Below are 18,726 nucleotides of genomic sequence, written 5' to 3'. Positions count from 1 at the left end.
CCCTCTTCCATGTCACACGCACGGCCTGCTGTAGCTAATAATGAACCACCCGTCTCTGATTAGGAAGCCGCACAGGGTGGAGAGAGTGAGAAACACGCCGCGCGCATGCACATACACAAGCATATTACACGTACACACACGCGCACAGCAATACACACATAGAAACCCACACACCGTGGTGATTCACGTGATCTAATTGTGTTAACTGTGCGTTTACTGGGAGGAGAAAGTGTGAAAGGAGACAGCTAGGATTGCAGGTTTTAGCTGAGGCAGGGTCCTGTGCTATAGTCCTGTGTAGCAGAGAGACATACAGTATGCCATGTGAAATTACAGGCTCACCTTCCAACGGTGGTTATGAGGGGGATTTCTCTGTTGCTGTTCGTCTCTCACCTCACTCACTCAAACCAGCTGTAATCCACTCCTCTCAGCCAGCCCACATCTCTCTCTCTCTCTCTCCACACACACACCTGGCTGTGTGTTACATTAAAGGGATGATCTCCTGATGGCCCCTGTGTGAAAGCCAGTCTTCGGCATTGTGTTCATAGCCGTCATGCTGGGCTCCCACTCACTCAATCAGAGCCGAGGCTGTACTACGGCCCTAAGTGAATATTGATTCCCTCTTCCAGCTCTTGAATACTGTAAGGAGAAAGAATGTGAGTGTTCTGTTCAACACAATGGAGGGAGAGAATAGGGGGCTGACCGAGGGAGAGGCGGATTATGATTAGGATGATGGTGGTCATGATGATGGTGATAATGACAATGGTGATGATCATGATGATGGTGATTGGAAACACACTTGGTCGAAGCTCCTATGCCAGTTGATGCATGTAAGTTCATGTGGTTTATGTGAATAGGAGATTGTATCACTGTCAAAGAAAACTTGAGGTGAACTAACACCTCTCCAAATGAAGATTGAGCTTTATTGTCATTACTCAAATGCCAGTATCATTACAATTTCATTTACAGAAACATATATTTACATTGACTGAGAGCAGTAAAGCCAATGAAAAAAAAAATACTTGTCAACTTGAATTGAATTATGATTATCAGAAACACATTTTGAGAACATCCTGAAAAACAGATGGACTGCCCATGGATTCAGACCAATCAGCATCCTGACCATATTGAGCAATTGCTGAAAGAAAAGCCAATCATTGGACTGCCCCTGGATTTAGACCAATCAGCCTCCTGGATATTTTCGATGTCCAAAATACTATTGGTCCTAGATTCAGCAAGGTAAGTTGTAATAGCCGGTCTTATCAAAACATGACCTATTAATGTACCTTTTTAAATGAGCAAAAAAAAAAAGAATTACATTTTTAATTGCAAATTAATTCACTACTTAAAGGAAAACTCCACCCAAAAAACGATATTTTGGTATTTGTTTTATTAGTCCATTGTTGATATAGTACAGAAATGTTTTGCATGTCCGCAATCAAGTCTTCAAGAGATGTAACTTTCAAAATACAGAAGTACAGCAGGTATGATGCATTTTACACCACATGATGATGCATTTTACACCACATGATGATGCATTTTACACCACATGATGCTGTATTTTACACCACATGATGCTGCATTTGACACCACATGATGCTGCATTTGACACCACATGATGCTGCATTTTACACCACATGATGCTGCATTTTACACCACATGATGCTGCATTTGACACCACATGATGCTGCATTTGACACCACATGATGCTGCATTTTGCATCATGACGCAAAATGCATCACACCGGCTGTATTTCTATATTTCGAAAGTTATATATCTTCAAAAAGTGATTGATGACATGCAAAACCTTGTGGGACTGTATCAATAATGGACTAATTAAACAAATACCAAAATATCATTTTTTGGGGTGAAAATGTCCTTGAAAATAAAGCTGTTATTATTCTCTAACTTTCAATAAAACCAAACCATGCAACTTAAAGACTGTAAGTCTTTCTAGGTAATGGGAAAATGTCCTGCTGGAAATGTCATCTTAAAATTATTATTTTTGTAATTGAACACATTTAAAAAAATAGAACCATGTGAAAATAGCCTATGTATTTCCAGTCATGACTCCAAAAACAAGTGGTAATTCTGCCATTGGCTGTAAAATTATGCATATGTTAAATAATGTTAGCAATAAACTTCGCCCCTCACTATAACTCCATAGATGTCAAGGTTATCCTGAGTAAATCGTTACAAAATGGAGATAAAGCTATGTAAAAAAAATAATGACATTTTCCATGAAAGAGACAGAGAAAGACTCTTAAGGGCTTTAAGCTGGACATTTGTTCATCACACAGGGAGAGTCTCAATTGCATTTCCTTGATTTCTTGCATCCTCTCTCCTCCTTCTCAAAACCCAATGGATGAAAAGGTCAGAGGTCACTCCCCTATAACTTCTTATCCAACTGCTTTTGAGAAGGTGAGGAAAGAGGACTCGAGGAATCAAGGAAACTTGCCACAGTCACTGACTAGTCCACCTCCACCTTCTCTAGAACCACGTTGTGTGGAGCTCCATCCAGGTAGTAGACCATCCTCTCCCCAGCCTGGCCCTCTGAAACGCCTTCACTCTGCTGGTCGTCCTCCCCTCCCTGGTGCTGGGTGTACATGGTCCCCTCCACCTGGAGGGTGTTATCATCCAGCTCTGTCACGATGTAGTGGGTCCCCTCATCGTTGACGATCACCTGGGTCAGCCCCTCCTTCATCATCAGCTGGCTGGCTGCAAACTGCAGCACCTCCTGGACCACCTGCTCCTCCTGCACCTGCTGCTCCTCGCACACCTCCTCCTCCGTCTTCACCTCCACCTCCATCTCCTCCTCCTCCACTCGCTCCATGACCTCTGACACAACTTCCTGGGTCATGACCTCTTGGCTGTCTTCTTCCTGCTGGCCCATCTCGCTGACGGCACTGAGGAGGGCATCCAGAGCCGTGGATGACTCCGACACCATGTGGTGGTGCATCGCCCTTCCCCCGTGACCTCCACCTCCGGCTGCAGACCCGCCGGACTCCAGCAGGACGTACTGGGTGGTGCCTCCGGCCAGGTGATGTGCCCCGCCTGCAGACACCTCCCTCCCTGAGGAGATGACCTGGCCATCCTCGGTGATGTGGAGCACCTCGGCCACCTGGCCCGCCATGGCCAGGTCCCGCAGGGTGGCAGCGGCTGACTCTTCCAGGGCCTGGTCGAAGGCCATCTCCCCATCGCCGTAACCCTGGATGATAATCACCTGCTGGACACTCTCCTGGCCCTCCAGCCCCTCCATGGAGCCCACCCTCCGCACCGGGAAGGCCCCGTCAAACGCTGTGTCAACCTCCACGAACGTGGCTCCCTGGCCCTTTAGACGACACTCGAACGACTTGGACACGATACCTGGGAAAAACACAGAGATATGGAGCAGTGTTAATGGCAAAGCAGTATGAAGTGCATTGGGTTTTGATAACATTCTGTCAATGGACATTTGAGTAATTAGGACTATACTTATAGCACCAGTTACCATTTATTCTTGTAGAAAAATGACTAATAACTATTCTGTAACCATGCCCTCGTGTCTTCAATCAGGGTTGATGGGGAAATGCTTTGTTCAAGAGAACACCAAAACACGTGAGATTTAGACAGTTTTCTTTACAAATAAAGGCATTTCTATACATTTTATAAAGAGTGCCTTGGTCCTCCTTTCTTTTTAATGACATGTTGTCTCTCTATTGTTTCTTTATTCCTTTTTAAATCAAGTTCTGCAGGGCACTGGCAAAGTTTATGTAATAGCAGAGCATAACATAAAGAATATATATCGAAATACTCCATTAACTTCATATGAAAAATAATCTAGTGCGCAATATTTGTAACAAAAAAAAAAAGTAAATACACAAATAAGAGAAAATCAAGATACTACAATGGGCGACAAGAAGTGGTGAGACATCAGATGGTGCTAATTGATCCACACCATGCCCTGGCAGACCACAGGTTGCTATGGAGTTGCCAAGGCGATGGGAACGGTGTTAGAAATGGCATTGTTTAAGGCTGAGAGCAGCTCAGAGGATTCAGACGTGCACAATCTATCCAGAGGAAAAGGATTTGGAGAGGAACAGGAAAAGGAGACACTCACTCGTGGGGGGGGCGATACTTTGTGCGTTCCCCATGAATGACACGTAACATCAGAGTGAAATATTAGTGTAGATGACTGTGGCCGAGCGATGCCGGTTTCATTCCGGACAGAGGAGAAGAGGAGAGCTGTATCAGTTGCCCACTCCTTGAGAAGGCCTCTTTGTTTATCAGAGTCGACCCTATATCCTACCACTGTTTCCCTTTTTCCATGTCTTTGTCTGTCCCGTTCTGTCTGTGTCTCTCATCTCTCTTCCCCTCTCTCTCCTGTCCTTCTATTTCCCTCTCTCTCTGGATGGATCGCGTAATGTATTTATGCGCAAACCTGTAACAATACACGTCTAAAAATGAAATGCAAAATCTCACTAATCTCCTGAAGTGCACGGTCGGCAGGCCTCATCGCAATAGAAACTAACATTCAACTTCCGTGAGAAGTATAATGACACGACAGGAAACCAAGTCTCCATAATTCAGAGTGAACACATAGTCATGAATACTTCAGTCGGAAACACCAAGGTCAGTCTATGGACAGTCTATAGAACAAGTGCTGTGACAACTAGGACGCCTGTCCCTCTGGATGGGAGGCTGACATTTAGTACAGCAGAAGTTACAGAGACCCACTAGCCACCGCTATACTGCTACCGGTTTATGCCAACGCTCAACTGCTAAGAGCCAAGAAGCCAACCGGAGAGGACAATAACTCAATGCTGTGATGTTTTATACATGACCATAAAACGAGTATGTGTACGTGTGTGTGTGCGCTTATGTGTGTGTGTGTATGTGTGTGTGTGTGTGTGTGTGTGTGTGTGTGGCATATAGGAGGCATCGCTAGCGTGTGTCACATTATCCGCGGGGTGCTGTCTGCCGGGCCTAGCAGCAACCTGCCTGCCCGCTGAGGTTTATGGGGTGTCACTCAGTCGCCGCCGCGAATCAAGTTAATGTTGCACATCCCATCTCTTCACTTGTCCCCGTACTCCCGGTGGAAGAACAACATTTGAACAGCGTGATTTGGCCCCGGCGAGAGGCTGATGCGTGTTTTAATATGTGTTTTGAGTGTTCTGAGTGACTGATTCCTTTAACCAGCGAGTCGTGAGGACAGAGAGAAGCACACTGCATTATTTGAAGTGATGCCAAACAAGATGGAGGCTCGGGCGAGAATAAGATAAAAAGAAGGAAGGGGAGCTATTGAAGGGAGGCTCTGATGCCGTTTCTCCAGATGAGAGTGGCCTTCCTACAGAGAACGAGGGAAAAGCCACAACAGAGATGGAATGGGGAGAGAATAAAGAATACAATAATTATAGTGTCAGAGACACAGGAGAATGCAGACTGACAAAACGACAGTCAGTCAGTCAGACACACATACACAGCCAGTGTGCTTGCATACTTAAAGACCTTGAAAAACGAGAAAATTGTACTGTTTGTCCATTTTGAGATGCCGTAGGCGGTATACACTTCCTCAAAATAGTCAGAATTAATCTAAGATCATTAAAAAATATCTGGCATTCATTTTGAAATGTTTTGCCGAAGAGATCTTAGTCTCGCAATTTTACATCTGACTATGTACTGTTTGGTGCAGTATGTCTCAAGTGGAGTCGTCACTCGTTGAATCACAACAGGCACTTCAGCTTGCGCCGAGAAAAAAAAATGTGGGCGCCCGAACAGCTGAAAAAACCGAAGCCGAAGTCCAAAACGATCAAAACCGTCACAAAATGTTGTCATAATACCTGTCCAGAAACTGTTTTGGCTGGGAAGCATGCGAACGCCTTTAGCCTACCTCATTACCATACAACCAACAGCTTGGAGTCGTCAGTGTAGTGTACTCTACAGATGCAGCTACAGTTGAAGTCAGAAGTTTACATACACTTAGGTTGGAGTCATTAAAACTTGTTGTTCACCACTACACACATTTCTTGTTAACAAACTATAGTTTTGGGGCCTCCCGGGTGGCGCAGTGGTTAAGGGCACTGTACTGCAGCGCCAGCTGTGCCATCAGAGTCCCTGGGTTCGCGCCCAGGCTCTGACGTAACCGGCCGCGACCGGGAGGTCCGTGGGGCGACGCACAATTGGCCTAGCGTCGCCCGGGTTAGGGAGGGCTTGGTCGGTAGGGGTGTCCTTGTCTCATCGCGCACCAGCGACTCCTGTAGCGGGCTGGGCGCAGGTGCACCCAGGTGCACGGTGTTTCCTCCGGCGCATTGGTGCGGCTGGCTTCCGGGTTGGATGCGTGCTTGGAAAATTCCAGAAAATGATGTCATGGCTTTAGAAGCTTCTGAAAGGCTAATTGACATCATTTGAGTCAATTGGAGGTGTACCTGTGGATGTATTTCAAGGCCTACCTTCAAACTCAGTGCCTCTTTGCTTGACATCATGGAAAAATCAAAAGAAATCAACCAAGACCTCAGAAAAAAATTGTAGACCTCCACAAGTCTGGTTCATCCTAGAGAGCAATTTCCAAATGCCTGAAGGTACCACGTTCATCTGTACAAACAATAGTACGCAAGTATAAACACCATGGGACCACGCAGCCGTCATACCGCTCAGGAAGGAGATGCGTTCTGTCTCCTAGAGATGAACGTACTTTGGGTGCGAAAAGTGCAAATCAATCCCAGAACAACAGCAAAAGATCTTGTGAAGATGCTGGAGGAAAAAGGTACAAAAGCATCTATATCCACAGTAAAACGAGTCCTATATCGACATAACCTGAAAGGTCACTTAACAAGGAAGAAGCCACTGCTCCAAAACCGCCATAAAAAAACAGACTACGGGTTGCAACTACACATGGGGACGAAGATCGTACTTTTTGGAGAAAAGTCAAAAATATAACTGTTTGGCCATAATGACCATTGTTATGTTTGGAGTAAAAAGGGGGAGGCTTGCAAGCCAAAGAACACTATCCCAACCGTAAAGCATGGGGGTGACAGCACCATGTTGTGGGGGTGCTTTGCAGCAGGAGGGACGGGACACTTCACAAAATAGATAATTTTTCTGCCTCATGATGCTATGTGGATATGTTGAAGCAACATCTCAAGACATCGGTCAGGAAGTTAAAGCTCGGTCGCAAATGGGTCTTCTAAATGGACAATGACCCCAAGCATACTTCCAAAGTTGAGGCAAAATGGCTTAAGGGCAACAAAGTCAAGGTATTGGAGTGGCCATCACAAAGCTCTGACCTCAATCCTATAGAAAATGTGAGGGCAGAACTGAAAAACCGTGTGCGAGCAAGGAGGCCTACAAACCTGACTCAGTTACACCAGCTCTGTCAGGAGGAATGTGCCAAAATTCACCCAACTTATTGTGGGAAGCTTGTGGAAGGCTACCCGAAATGTTTGACCCAAGTTTAAACAATTTAAAGGCAAGTCTACCAAATTCTAATTGAGTGTATGCAAGCGCCTGTCCCACTGGGAATGTGATGAAAGAAATAAAAGCTGAAATAAATCATTCTCTCTACTATTATTCAGACATTTTTTTACTGGGATTCAATGCCAGGAATTGTGAAAAACTGAGTTTAAATGTATTTGGCTAAGGTGTATGTAAACTTCCGACTTCAACTGTATATATTGATCAGTGGATCAATGCCTCCAGCCAGCACATCCTGTGGTGTTGGGTAGAGGAGGAGGGGGGGGGGTTCTAAGTGGCATTACTGACGCCAGGAGTTGGAGGAATTAACCTTTAGCACCGACATGCAGCACCGACCAATCAATTACACAATTCAACCTTAACATTGTCTGAACTGCCTTAACACTGAACTGAACATACAGCATTTAGAGGGAATACCACAGTGTCTCCTGACCCCTACTGTCTCAGCCTCCAGTATTTATGCTGCAGTAGTTTATGTGTCGGGGGGCTAGGGTCAGTTTGTTATATCTGGAGTACTTCTCCTGTCCTATTCGGTGTCCTGTGTGAATCTAAGTGTGCGTTCTCTAATTCTCTCCTTCTCTCTTTCTCTCTCTCGGAGGACCTGAGCCCTAGGACCATGCCCCAGGAATACCTGACATGATGACTCCTTGCTGTCCCCAGTCCACCTGACTGTGCTGCTGCTCCAGTTTCAACTGTTCTGCCTTATTATTATTCGACCATGCTGGTCATTTATGAACATTTGAACATCTTGACCATGTTCTGTTATAATCTCCACCCGGCACAGCCAGAAGAGGACTGGCCACCCCACATAGCCTGGTTCCTCTCTAGGTTTCTTCCTAGGTTTTGGCCTTTCTAGGGAGTTTTTCCTAGCCACCGTGCTTCTACACCTGCATTGCTTGCTGTTTGGGGTTTTAGGCTGGGTTTCTGTACAGCACTTTGAGATATCAGCTGATGTACGAAGGGCTATATAAATACATTTGATTTGATTTGATTTGAATACATATCATCCTAGACATAGCGGACAGTCGAACCTGGATTGGACATAAGCATCAGCCAGCTCAGTCAATTATACTGTATCAAACATGACAGCACAATGACAACACTGTGAAAAACACATTGGCTTTAAGATAAATTATTTTCAAACCGCATCCTTTACAATCCCAATCCCAGGATTACGTAAAATTAGAGATATGAACCTGGATGCTTCGAACGGGGCGGTGCGAGACCACTAAACCCGAGATATTTCATTTTGTGAGGCCGTTGTACAGCTGATGCACAAACAGGATGGGCGCCCGAGGTGCTGTCGGGGCGTTGAAGGTGACACAGCTAAGTAGTTCAAGTGTCAGAGAGAGCATGTATCCAGGTCACCAAGGATGGGCTGTGGGGGGGGGACATGGGAGGTTAGGTTAGGGGGGAGGGTTAGCAGAAGGACACCCCCCCCCCCCCCCCCCCCCCCACTACAAGGAACAGGCTACATGCTCGAAAGTAGACCCACTCCCCCCCCTCCAAGCCCAGGCAAGGAGAGGCGGAGCGGGGACCAACAGGTCAGGTGTCGAGGGAGGTGTTCTTGTCACCTGCTTTGTTCCAGCTGAAAGGGACTGAGAGGGACCACTGTCACCTTTACAAGCTCTATGAATCAACGCCAGGGAGAGGGAGAGGGAGAGAGAGAGAGAGAGAGAGAGAGAGAGAGAGAGAGAGAGAGAGAGAGAGAGAGACAGAGAGAGAGACAGCGAGAGAGACAGAGAGAGAGAGGGAGAGAGAGAGAGAGACAGAGAGAGAGAGAGAGACAGAGAGAGAGAGAGAGAGAGAGAGAGAGACAGAGAGAGAGAGAGAGAGAGAGACAGAGAGAGAGAGAGAGACAGAGAGAGAGAGACAGAGACAGAGACAGAGAGAGAGAGGGAGGACTGGCCTGGTGACCAAAAAAACAAGCAATTACACCAGGACGAGATTGACAGGGGGACAGACGGATGAGGAGGGGAGAAAGATGAGAGAAGGATAAGGAGGAGAGAGAAGGGCGGAGACACAGCACAGTGCACACCTCAAGGACAAACAGCCATACAAGGGCACACTGATCTTTCTAGGTCAACCGTATATTCAACATGTTGCTCAAGAGAGGCACATGAATTCTATTCTTCAAGAATCAATGGGTTTAAATCATTCATTTAAATAATCATAAGTAATCATAAAAATCACAGAGTGGGCCTTTAAGGACATATAATTAGGGCATAGGGCTGCCAGTCAAAGGAAGAAGGCATACAACCAGGGTTTGGTACAGTGTTGGTCACCCACAACGCATACAGCCAGGTCACTATCCTCTTCTCTCCTCCCTGCACTCCTCTCTCTCCTCCCTGTAATCCTCTCTCTCCTCCCTGCACTCCTCTCTCTCCTCCCTGCACTCCTCTCTCTCCTCCCTGCACTCCTCTCTCTCCTCCCTGCACTCCTCTCTCTCCTCCCTGCACTCCTCTCTCTCCTCCCTGCAATCCTCTCTCTCCTCCCTGCACTCCGCTCTCTACTCCCTGCACTCCTCTCTCTCCTCCCTGCACTCCTCTCCCTCCTCCCTGCACTCCTCTCTCTCCTCCCTGCAATCCTCTCTCCTCCCTGCACTCCTCTCTCTCCTCCCTGCACTCCTCTCTCTCCTCCCTGCAGTCCTCTCTCTCCGCCCTGCACTCCTCTCTCCTCCCTGCACTCCTCTCTCTCCTCCCTGCACTCCTCTCTCTCCTCCCTGCAATCCTCTCTCTCCTCCCTGCACTCCTATCTCTCCTCCCCGCACTCCTCTCTCTCCTCCCTGCAATCCTCTCTCTCCCCCCTGCAATCCTCTCTCTCCTCCCTGCACTCCTCTCTCTCCTCCCTGCAATCCTCTCTCTCCTCCCTGCACTCCTCTCTCTCCTCCCTGCAATCCTATCTCTCCTCCCTGTACTCCTCTCTCCTCCCTGCACTCCTCTCTCCCCTCCCTGCACTCCTCTATCTCCTCCCTGCACTCCTCTCTCTCCTCCCTGCAATCCTCTCTCTCCTCCCTGCAATCCTCTCTCTCCTCCCTGCACTCCTCTCTCTCCTCCCTGCAATCTTCTCTCTCCTCCCTGCAATCCTCTCTCCTCCATGCACTCCTCTCTCTCCTCCCTGCACTCCTCTCTCCTCCCTGCACTCTTCTCTCTCCTCCCTGCACTCCTCTCTCCTCCCTGCACTCCTCTCTCTCCTCCCTGCACTCCTCTCTCTCCTCCCTGCACTCCTCTCTCTCCTCCCTGCACTCCACTCTCTCCTCCCTGCACTCCTCTCTCTCCTCCCTGCACTCCTCTCTCTCCTCCCTGGACTCCTCTCTCTCCTCCCTGCACTCCGCTCTCTACTCCCTGCACTCCTCTCTCTCCTCCCTGCACTCCTCTCTCTCCTCCCTGCACTCCTATCTCTCCTCCCTGCAATCCTCTCTCCTCCCCGCACTCCTCTCTCTCCTCCTTGCACTCCTCTCTCTCCTCCCTGCAATCCTCTCTCTCCTCCCTGCACTCCTCTCTCTCCTCCCTGCAATCTTCTCTCTCCTCCCTGCAATCCTCTCTCCTCCCTGCACTCCTCTCTCTCCTCCCTGCAGTCCTCTCTCTCCGCCCTGCACTCCTCTCTCCTCCCTGCACTCCTCTCTCTCCTCCCTGCACTCCTCTCTCTCCTCCCTGCACTCCTCTCTCTCCTCCCTGCAATCCTCTCTCTCCCCCTGCACTCCTCTCTCTCCTCCCTGCACTCCTCTCTCTCCTCCCTGCACTCCTCTCTCTCCTCCCTGCAACCCTCTCTCTCCTCCCTGTACTCCTCTCTCCTCCCTGCACTCCTCTCTCCCCTCCCTGCACTCCTCTATCTCCTCCCTGCACTCCTCTCTCTCCTCCCTGCAATGCTCTCTCTCCTCCCTGCAATCCTCTCTCTCCTCCCTGCACTCCTCTCTCTCCTCCCTGCAATCTTCTCTCTCCTCCCTGCAATCCTCTCTCCTCCATGCACTCCGCTCTCTACTCCCTGCACTCCTCTCTCTCCTCCCTGCACTCCTCTCTCTCCTCCCTGCACTCCTATCTCTCCTCCCTGCAATCCTCTCTCCTCCCCGCACTCCTCTCTCTCCTCCTTGCACTCCTCTCTCTCCTCCCTGCAATCCTCTCTCTCCTCCCTGCACTCCTCTCTCTCCTCCCTGCAATCTTCTCTCTCCTCCCTGCAATCCTCTCTCCTCCCTGCACTCCTCTCTCTCCTCCCTGCAGTCCTCTCTCTCCGCCCTGCACTCCTCTCTCCTCCCTGCACTCCTCTCTCTCCTCCCTGCACTCCTCTCTCTCCTCCCTGCACTCCTCTCTCTCCTCCCTGCAATCCTCTCTCTCCTCCCTGCACTCCTCTCTCTCCTCCCTGCACTCCTCTCTCTCCTCCCTGCACTCCTCTCTCTCCTCCCTGCAACCCTCTCTCTCCTCCCTGTACTCCTCTCTCCTCCCTGCACTCCTCTCTCCCCTCCCTGCACTCCTCTATCTCCTCCCTGCACTCCTCTCTCTCCTCCATGCAATCCTCTCTCTCCTCCCTGCAATCCTCTCTCTCCTCCCTGCACTCCTCTCTCTCCTCCCTGCAATCTTCTCTCTCCTCCCTGCACTCCTCTCTCCTCCATGCACTCCTCTCTCTCCTCCCTGCACTCCTCTCTCCTCCCTGCACTCCTCTCTCTCCTCCCTGCACTCCTCTCTCCTCCCTGCACTCCTCTCTCTCCTCCCTGCACTCCTCTCTCTCCTCCCTGCACTCCTCTCTCTCCTCCCTGCACTCCTCTCTCTCCTCCCTGCACTCCTCTCTCTCCTCCCTGGACTCCTCTCTCTACTCCCTGCACTCCTCTCTCTCCTCCCTGCACTCCTCTCTCTCCTCCCTGCACTCCAATCTCTCCTCCCTGCACTCCTATCTCTCCTCCCTGCAATCCTCTCTCCTCCCCGCACTCCTCTCTCTCCTCCTTGCACTCCTCTCTCTCCTCCCTGCAATCCTCTCTCTCCTCCCTGCACTCCTCTCTCCTCCCTGCACTCCTCTTTCTCCTCACTGCAATCTTCTCTCTCCTCCCTGCAATCCTCTCTCCTCCCTGCACTCCTCTCTCTCCTCCCTGCAGTCCTCTCTCTCCGCCCTGCACTCCTCTCTCCTCCCTGCACTCCTCTCTCTCCTCCCTGCACTCCTCTCTCTCCACCCTGCACTCCTCTCTCTCCTCCCTGCAATCCTCTCTCTCCCCCTGCACTCCTCTCTCTCCTCCCTGCACTCCTCTCTCTCCTCCCTGCACTCCTCTCTCTCCTCCCTGCAATCCTCTCTCTCCTCCCTGTACTCCTCTCTCCTCCCTGCACTCCTCTCTCTCCTCCCTGCACTCCTCTATCTCCTCCCTGCACTCCTCTCTCTCCTCCCTGCAATCCTCTCTCTCCTCCCTGCACTCCTCTCTCTCCTCCCTGCACTCCTCTCTCTCCTCCCTGCAATCTTCTCTCTCCTCCCTGCACTCCTCTCTCCTCCCTGCACTCCTCTCTCTCCTCCCTGCACTCCTCTCTCCTCCCTGCACTCCTCTCTCTCCTCCCTGCACTCCTCTCTCTCCTCCCTGCACTCCTCTCTCTCCTCCCTGCACTCCTCTCTCTCCTCCCTGCACTCCTCTCTCTCCTTCATGCACTCCTCTCCTCCCTGCACTCCTCTCTCTCCTCCCTGCAAATCCTCTCTCTCCTCCCTGCAATCCTCTCTCTCCTCCCTGCACTCCTCTCTCTCCTCCCTGCAATCCTCTCTCTCCTCCCTGCACTCCTCTCTCTCCTCCCTGCACTCCTCTCTCTCCTCCCTGCAATCCTCTCTCTCCTCCCTGCACTCCTCTCTCTACTCCCTGCACTCCTCTCTCTCCTCCCTGCACTCCTCTCTCTTCCCCCTGCACTCCTCTCTCTCCTCCCTGCAATCCTCTCTCTCCTTCCTGCACTCCTCTCTCTCCTCCCTGCAATCCTCTCTCCTCCCTGCAATCCTCTCTCTCCTCCCTGCACTCCTCTGTCTCCTCCCTGCAATCCTCTCTCTCCTCCCTGCAATCCTCTCTCTCCTCCCTGCAATCCTCTCTCCTCCCTGCACTCCTCTCTCCTCCCTGCACTCCTCTCTCCTCCCTGCAATCCTCTCTCTCCTCCCTGCAATCCTCTCTCTCCTCCCTGCACTCCTCTCTCTCCTCCCTGCACTCCTCTCTCTCCTCCCTGCACTCCTCTCTCTCCTCCCTGCACTCCTCTCTCTCCTCCTTGCAATCCTCTCTCTCCTCCCTGCACTCCTCTCTCTCCTCCCTGCAATCCTCTATCTCCTCCCTGCACTCCTCTCTCTCCTCCCTGCAATCCTCTCTCTCCTCCCTGCACTCCTCTCTCTCCTCCCTGCAATCCTCTCTCTCCTCCCTGCAATCCTCTCTCTCCTCCCTGCAATACTCTCTCCTCCCTGCACTCCTCTCTCTCCTCCCTGCAATCCTCTCTCTCCTCCCTGCACTCCTCTCTCTCCTCCCTGCACTCCTCTCTCTCCTCCCTGCAATCCTCTCTCTCCTCCCTGCACTCCTCTCTCTCCTCCCTGCAATCCTCTCTCTCCTCCCTGCACTCCTCTCTCCTCCCTGCAAACCTCTCTCTCCTTCCTGCACTCCTCTCTCTCCTCCCTGTAATCCTCTCTCTCCTCCCTGCACTCCTCTCTCTCCTCCCTGCACTCCTCTCTCTCCTCCCAGCAATCCTCTCTCTCCTCCCTGCAATCCTCTCTCTCCTCCCTGCAATCCTCTCTCTCCTCCCTGCAATCCTCTCTCTCCTCCCTGCAATCCTCTCTCTCCTCCCTGCACTCCTCTCTCTCCTCCCTGCACTCCTCTCTCTCCTCCCTGCAATCCTCTCTCTCCTCCCTGCACTCCTCTCTCTCCTCCCTGTAATCCTCTCTCTCTCCTCCCTGCACTCCTCTCTCTCCTCCCTGCACTCTTCTGTCTCCTCCCTGCAATCCTCTCTCTCCTCCCTGCAATACTATCTCTCCTCCCTGTAATCCTCTCTCTCTCCTCCCTGTAATCCTCTCTCTCCTCTCTCTCCTCCCTGCACTCGTCTCTCTCCTCCCTGCACTCCTCTCTCTCCTCCCTGCAATCCTCTCTCTCCTCCCTGCACTCCTCTCTCTCCTCCCAGCAATCCTCTCTCTCCTCCCTGCAATCCTCTCTCTCCTCCCTGCAATCCTCTCTCTCCTCCCTGCAATCCTCTCTCTCCTCCCTGCACTCCTCTCTCTCCTCCCTGCACTCCTCTCTCTCCTCCCTGCACTCCTCTCTCTCCTCCCTGCAACCCTCTCTCTCCTGCCTGTACTCCTCTCTCCTCCCTGCACTCCTCTCTCCCCTCCCTGCACTCCTCTATCTCCTCCCTGCACTCCTCTCTCTCCTCCCTGCAATGCTCTCTCTCCTCCCTGCAATCCTCTCTCTCCTCCCTGCACTCCTCTCTCTCCTCCCTGCAATCTTCTCTCTCCTCCCTGCAATCCTCTCTCCTCCATGCACTCCGCTCTCTACTCCCTGCACTCCTCTCTCTCCTCCCTGCACTCCTCTCTCTCCTCCCTGCACTCCTATCTCTCCTCCCTGCAATCCTCTCTCCTCCCCGCACTCCTCTCTCTCCTCCTTGCACTCCTCTCTCTCCTCCCTGCAATCCTCTCTCTCCTCCCTGCACTCCTCTCTCTCCTCCCTGCAATCTTCTCTCTCCTCCCTGCAATCCTCTCTCCTCCCTGCACTCCTCTCTCTCCTCCCTGCAGTCCTCTCTCTCCGCCCTGCACTCCTCTCTCCTCCCTGCACTCCTCTCTCTCCTCCCTGCACTCCTCTCTCTCCTCCCTGCACTCCTCTCTCTCCTCCCTGCAATCCTCTCTCTCCTCCCTGCACTCCTCTCTCTCCTCCCTGCACTCCTCTCTCTCCTCCCTGCACTCCTCTCTCTCCTCCCTGCAACCCTCTCTCTCCTCCCTGTACTCCTCTCTCCTCCATGCACTCCTCTCTCTCCTCCCTGCACTCCTCTCTCCTCCCTGCACTCCTCTCTCCTCCCTGCACTCCTCTCTCTCCTCCCTGCACTCCTCTCTCCTCCCTGCACTCCTCTCTCTCCTCCCTGCACTCCTCTCTCTCCTCCCTGCACTCCTCTCTCTCCTCCCTGCACTCCTCTCTCTCCTCCCTGCACTCCTCTCTCTCCTCCCTGGACTCCTCTCTCTACTCCCTGCACTCCTCTCTCTCCTCCCTGCACTCCTCTCTCTCCTCCCTGCACTCCTATCTCTCCTCCCTGCACTCCTATCTCTCCTCCCTGCAATCCTCTCTCCTCCCCGCACTCCTCTCTCTCCTCCTTGCACTCCTCTCTCTCCTCCCTGCAATCCTCTCTCTCCTCCCTGCACTCCTCTCTCCTCCCTGCACTCCTCTTTCTCCTCACTGCAATCTTCTCTCTCCTCCCTGCAATCCTCTCTCCTCCCTGCACTCCTCTCTCTCCTCCCTGCAGTCCTCTCTCTCCGCCCTGCACTCCTCTCTCCTCCCTGCACTCCTCTCTCTCCTCCCTGCACTCCTCTCTCTCCACCCTGCACTCCTCTCTCTCCTCCCTGCAATCCTCTCTCTCCCCCTGCACTCCTCTCTCTCCTCCCTGCACTCCTCTCTCTCCTCCCTGCACTCCTCTCTCTCCTCCCTGCAATCCTCTCTCTCCTCCCTGTACTCCTCTCTCCTCCCTGCACTCCTCTCTCTCCTCCCTGCACTCCTCTATCTCCTCCCTGCACTCCTCTCTCTCCTCCCTGCAATCCTCTCTCTCCTCCCTGCACTCCTCTCTCTCCTCCCTGCACTCCTCTCTCTCCTCCCTGCAATCTTCTCTCTCCTCCCTGCACTCCTCTCTCCTCCCTGCACTCCTCTCTCTCCTCCCTGCACTCCTCTCTCCTCCCTGCACTCCTCTCTCTCCTCCCTGCACTCCTCTCTCTCCTCCCTGCACTCCTCTCTCTCCTCCCTGCACTCCTCTCTCTCCTCCCTGCACTCCTCTCTCTCCTTCATGCACTCCTCTCCTCCCTGCACTCCTCTCTCTCCTCCCTGCAATCCTCTCTCTCCTCCCTGCAATCCTCTCTCTCCTCCCTGCACTCCTCTCTCTCCTCCCTGCAATCCTCTCTCTCCTCCCTGCACTCCTCTCTCTCCTCCCTGCACTCCTCTCTCTCCTCCCTGCAATCCTCTCTCTCCTCCCTGCACTCCTCTCTCTACTCCCTGCACTCCTCTCTCTCCTCCCTGCACTCCTCTCTCTTCCCCCTGCACTCCTCTCTCTCCTCCCTGCAATCCTCTCTCTCCTTCCTGCACTCCTCTCTCTCCTCCCTGCAATCCTCTCTCCTCCCTGCAATCCTCTCTCTCCTCCCTGCACTCCTCTGTCTCCTCCCTGCAATCCTCTCTCTCCTCCCTGCAATCCTCTCTCTCCTCCCTGCAATCCTCTCTCCTCCCTGCACTCCTCTCTCCTCCCTGCACTCCTCTCTCCTCCCTGCAATCCTCTCTCTCCTCCCTGCAATCCTCTCTCTCCTCCCTGCACTCCTCTCTCTCCTCCCTGCACTCCTCTCTCTCCTCCCTGCACTCCTCTCTCTCCTCCCTGCACTCCTCTCTCTCCTCCTTGCAATCCTCTCTCTCCTCCCTGCACTCCTCTCTCTCCTCCCTGCAATCCTCTATCTCCTCCCTGCACTCCTCTCTCTCCTCCCTGCAATCCTCTCTCTCCTCCCTGCACTCCTCTCTCTCCTCCCTGCAATCCTCTCTCTCCTCCCTGCAATCCTCTCTCTCCTCCCTGCAATACTCTCTCCTCCCTGCACTCCTCTCTCTCCTCCCTGCAATCCTCTCTCTCCTCCCTGCACTCCTCTCTCTCCTCCCTGCACTCCTCTCTCTCCTCCCTGCAATCCTCTCTCTCCTCCCTGCACTCCTCTCTCTCCTCCCTGCAATCCTCTCTCTCCTCCCTGCACTCCTCTCTCCTCCCTGCAAACCTCTCTCTCCTTCCTGCACTCCTCTCTCTCCTCCCTGTAATCCTCTCTCTCCTCCCTGCACTCCTCTCTCTCCTCCCTGCACTCCTCTCTCTCCTCCCAGCAATCCTCTCTCTCCTCCCTGCAATCCTCTCTCTCCTCCCTGCAATCCTCTCTCTCCTCCCTGCAATCCTCTCTCTCCTCCCTGCACTCCTCTCTCTCCTCCCTGCACTCCTCTCTCTCCTCCCTGCAATCCTCTCTCTCCTCCCTGCACTCCTCTCTCTCCTCCCTGTAATCCTCTCTCTCTCCTCCCTGCACTCCTCTCTCTCCTCCCTGCACTCTTCTGTCTCCTCCCTGCAATCCTCTCTCTCCTCCCTGCAATACTATCTCTCCTCCCTGTAATCCTCTCTCTCTCCTCCCTGTAATCCTCTCTCTCCTCTCTCTCCTCCCTGCACTCGTCTCTCTCCTCCCTGCACTCCTCTCTCTCCTCCCTGCAATCCTCTCTCTCCTCCTTGCACTCCTCTCTCTCCTCCCAGCAATCCTCTCTCTCCTCCCTGCAATCCTCTCTCTCCTCCCTGCAATCCTCTCTCTCCTCCCTGCAATCCTCTCTCTCCTCCCTGCACTCCTCTCTCTCCTCCCTGCACTCCTCTCTCTCCTCCCTGCAATCCTCTCTCTCCTCCCTGCACTCCTCTCTCTCCTCCCTGTAATCCTCTCTCTCTCCTCCCTGCACTCCTCTCTCTCCTCCCTGCACTCTTCTGTCTCCTCCCTGCAATCCTCTCTCTCCTCCCTGCAATACTATCTCTCCTCCCTGTAATCCTCTCTCTCTCCTCCCTGTAATCCTCTCTCTCCTCTCTCTCCTCCCTGCACTCGTCTCTCTCCTCCCTGCACTCCTCTCTCTCCTCCCTGCACTCCTCTCTCTCCTCCCTGCACTTGTCTCTCTCCTCCCTGCACTCGTCTCCCTCCTCCCTGCAATCCTCTCTCTCCTCCCTGCACTCCTCTCTCTCCTCCCTGCACTCCTCTCTCTCCTCCCTGCACTCCTCTCTCTCCTCCCTGCACTCCTCTCTCTCCTCCCTGCAATCCTCTCTCTCCCCCCTGCACTCCTCTCTCTCCCCCCTGCAATCATCTCTCTCCTCCTTGCACTCGTCTCTCTCCTCCTTGCAATCCTCTCTCTCCCCTCAGCTCCTTTTCTGCTGACTCTCCCCTGGCCAAGACTGGCTGACCCCCTAGTCACCCACGCCTTTGCCACCAGGGGACGGAGGGTGGCGAGAACGTGGGTGAGGGTGGGGGGGGGGGTCTGACCCTTTGTCTCATTGACCTTCCTGACCACCCAGAAATTGGAAGAGGACTGGATGATTCGTTCTGAGGAATCACAGACACACACACATT

At 52.5% G+C, this 18,726-nt stretch overlaps 1 protein-coding gene across 3 annotated transcripts in view; it reads right to left on the bottom strand.

Annotated features, from left to right (window-relative positions):
• Positions 1-909: 909 nt before the first annotated feature.
• Positions 910-18,726, bottom strand: part of znf407 (zinc finger protein 407) — a 196,894-nt gene continuing 179,077 nt past the window's right edge. For all 3 annotated transcript variants that reach the window (XM_036948220.1, XM_036948222.1, XM_036948223.1), the window contains exon 9: positions 910-3,363. In XM_036948220.1, the coding sequence (XP_036804115.1) occupies positions 2,468-3,363 (896 nt within the window). In that variant the 3' untranslated portion in view covers positions 910-2,467. The remainder of the gene's footprint in view (positions 3,364-18,726) is intronic.

The sequence above is a fragment of the Oncorhynchus mykiss genome, chromosome 2 (assembly GCF_013265735.2).
Source record: "Oncorhynchus mykiss isolate Arlee chromosome 2, USDA_OmykA_1.1, whole genome shotgun sequence".
NCBI lineage: Eukaryota > Metazoa > Chordata > Actinopteri > Salmoniformes > Salmonidae > Oncorhynchus > Oncorhynchus mykiss.
The sequence above is the reverse complement of the archived record's forward strand: the minus strand, read 5'-3'. Positions and strand labels throughout refer to the sequence as shown.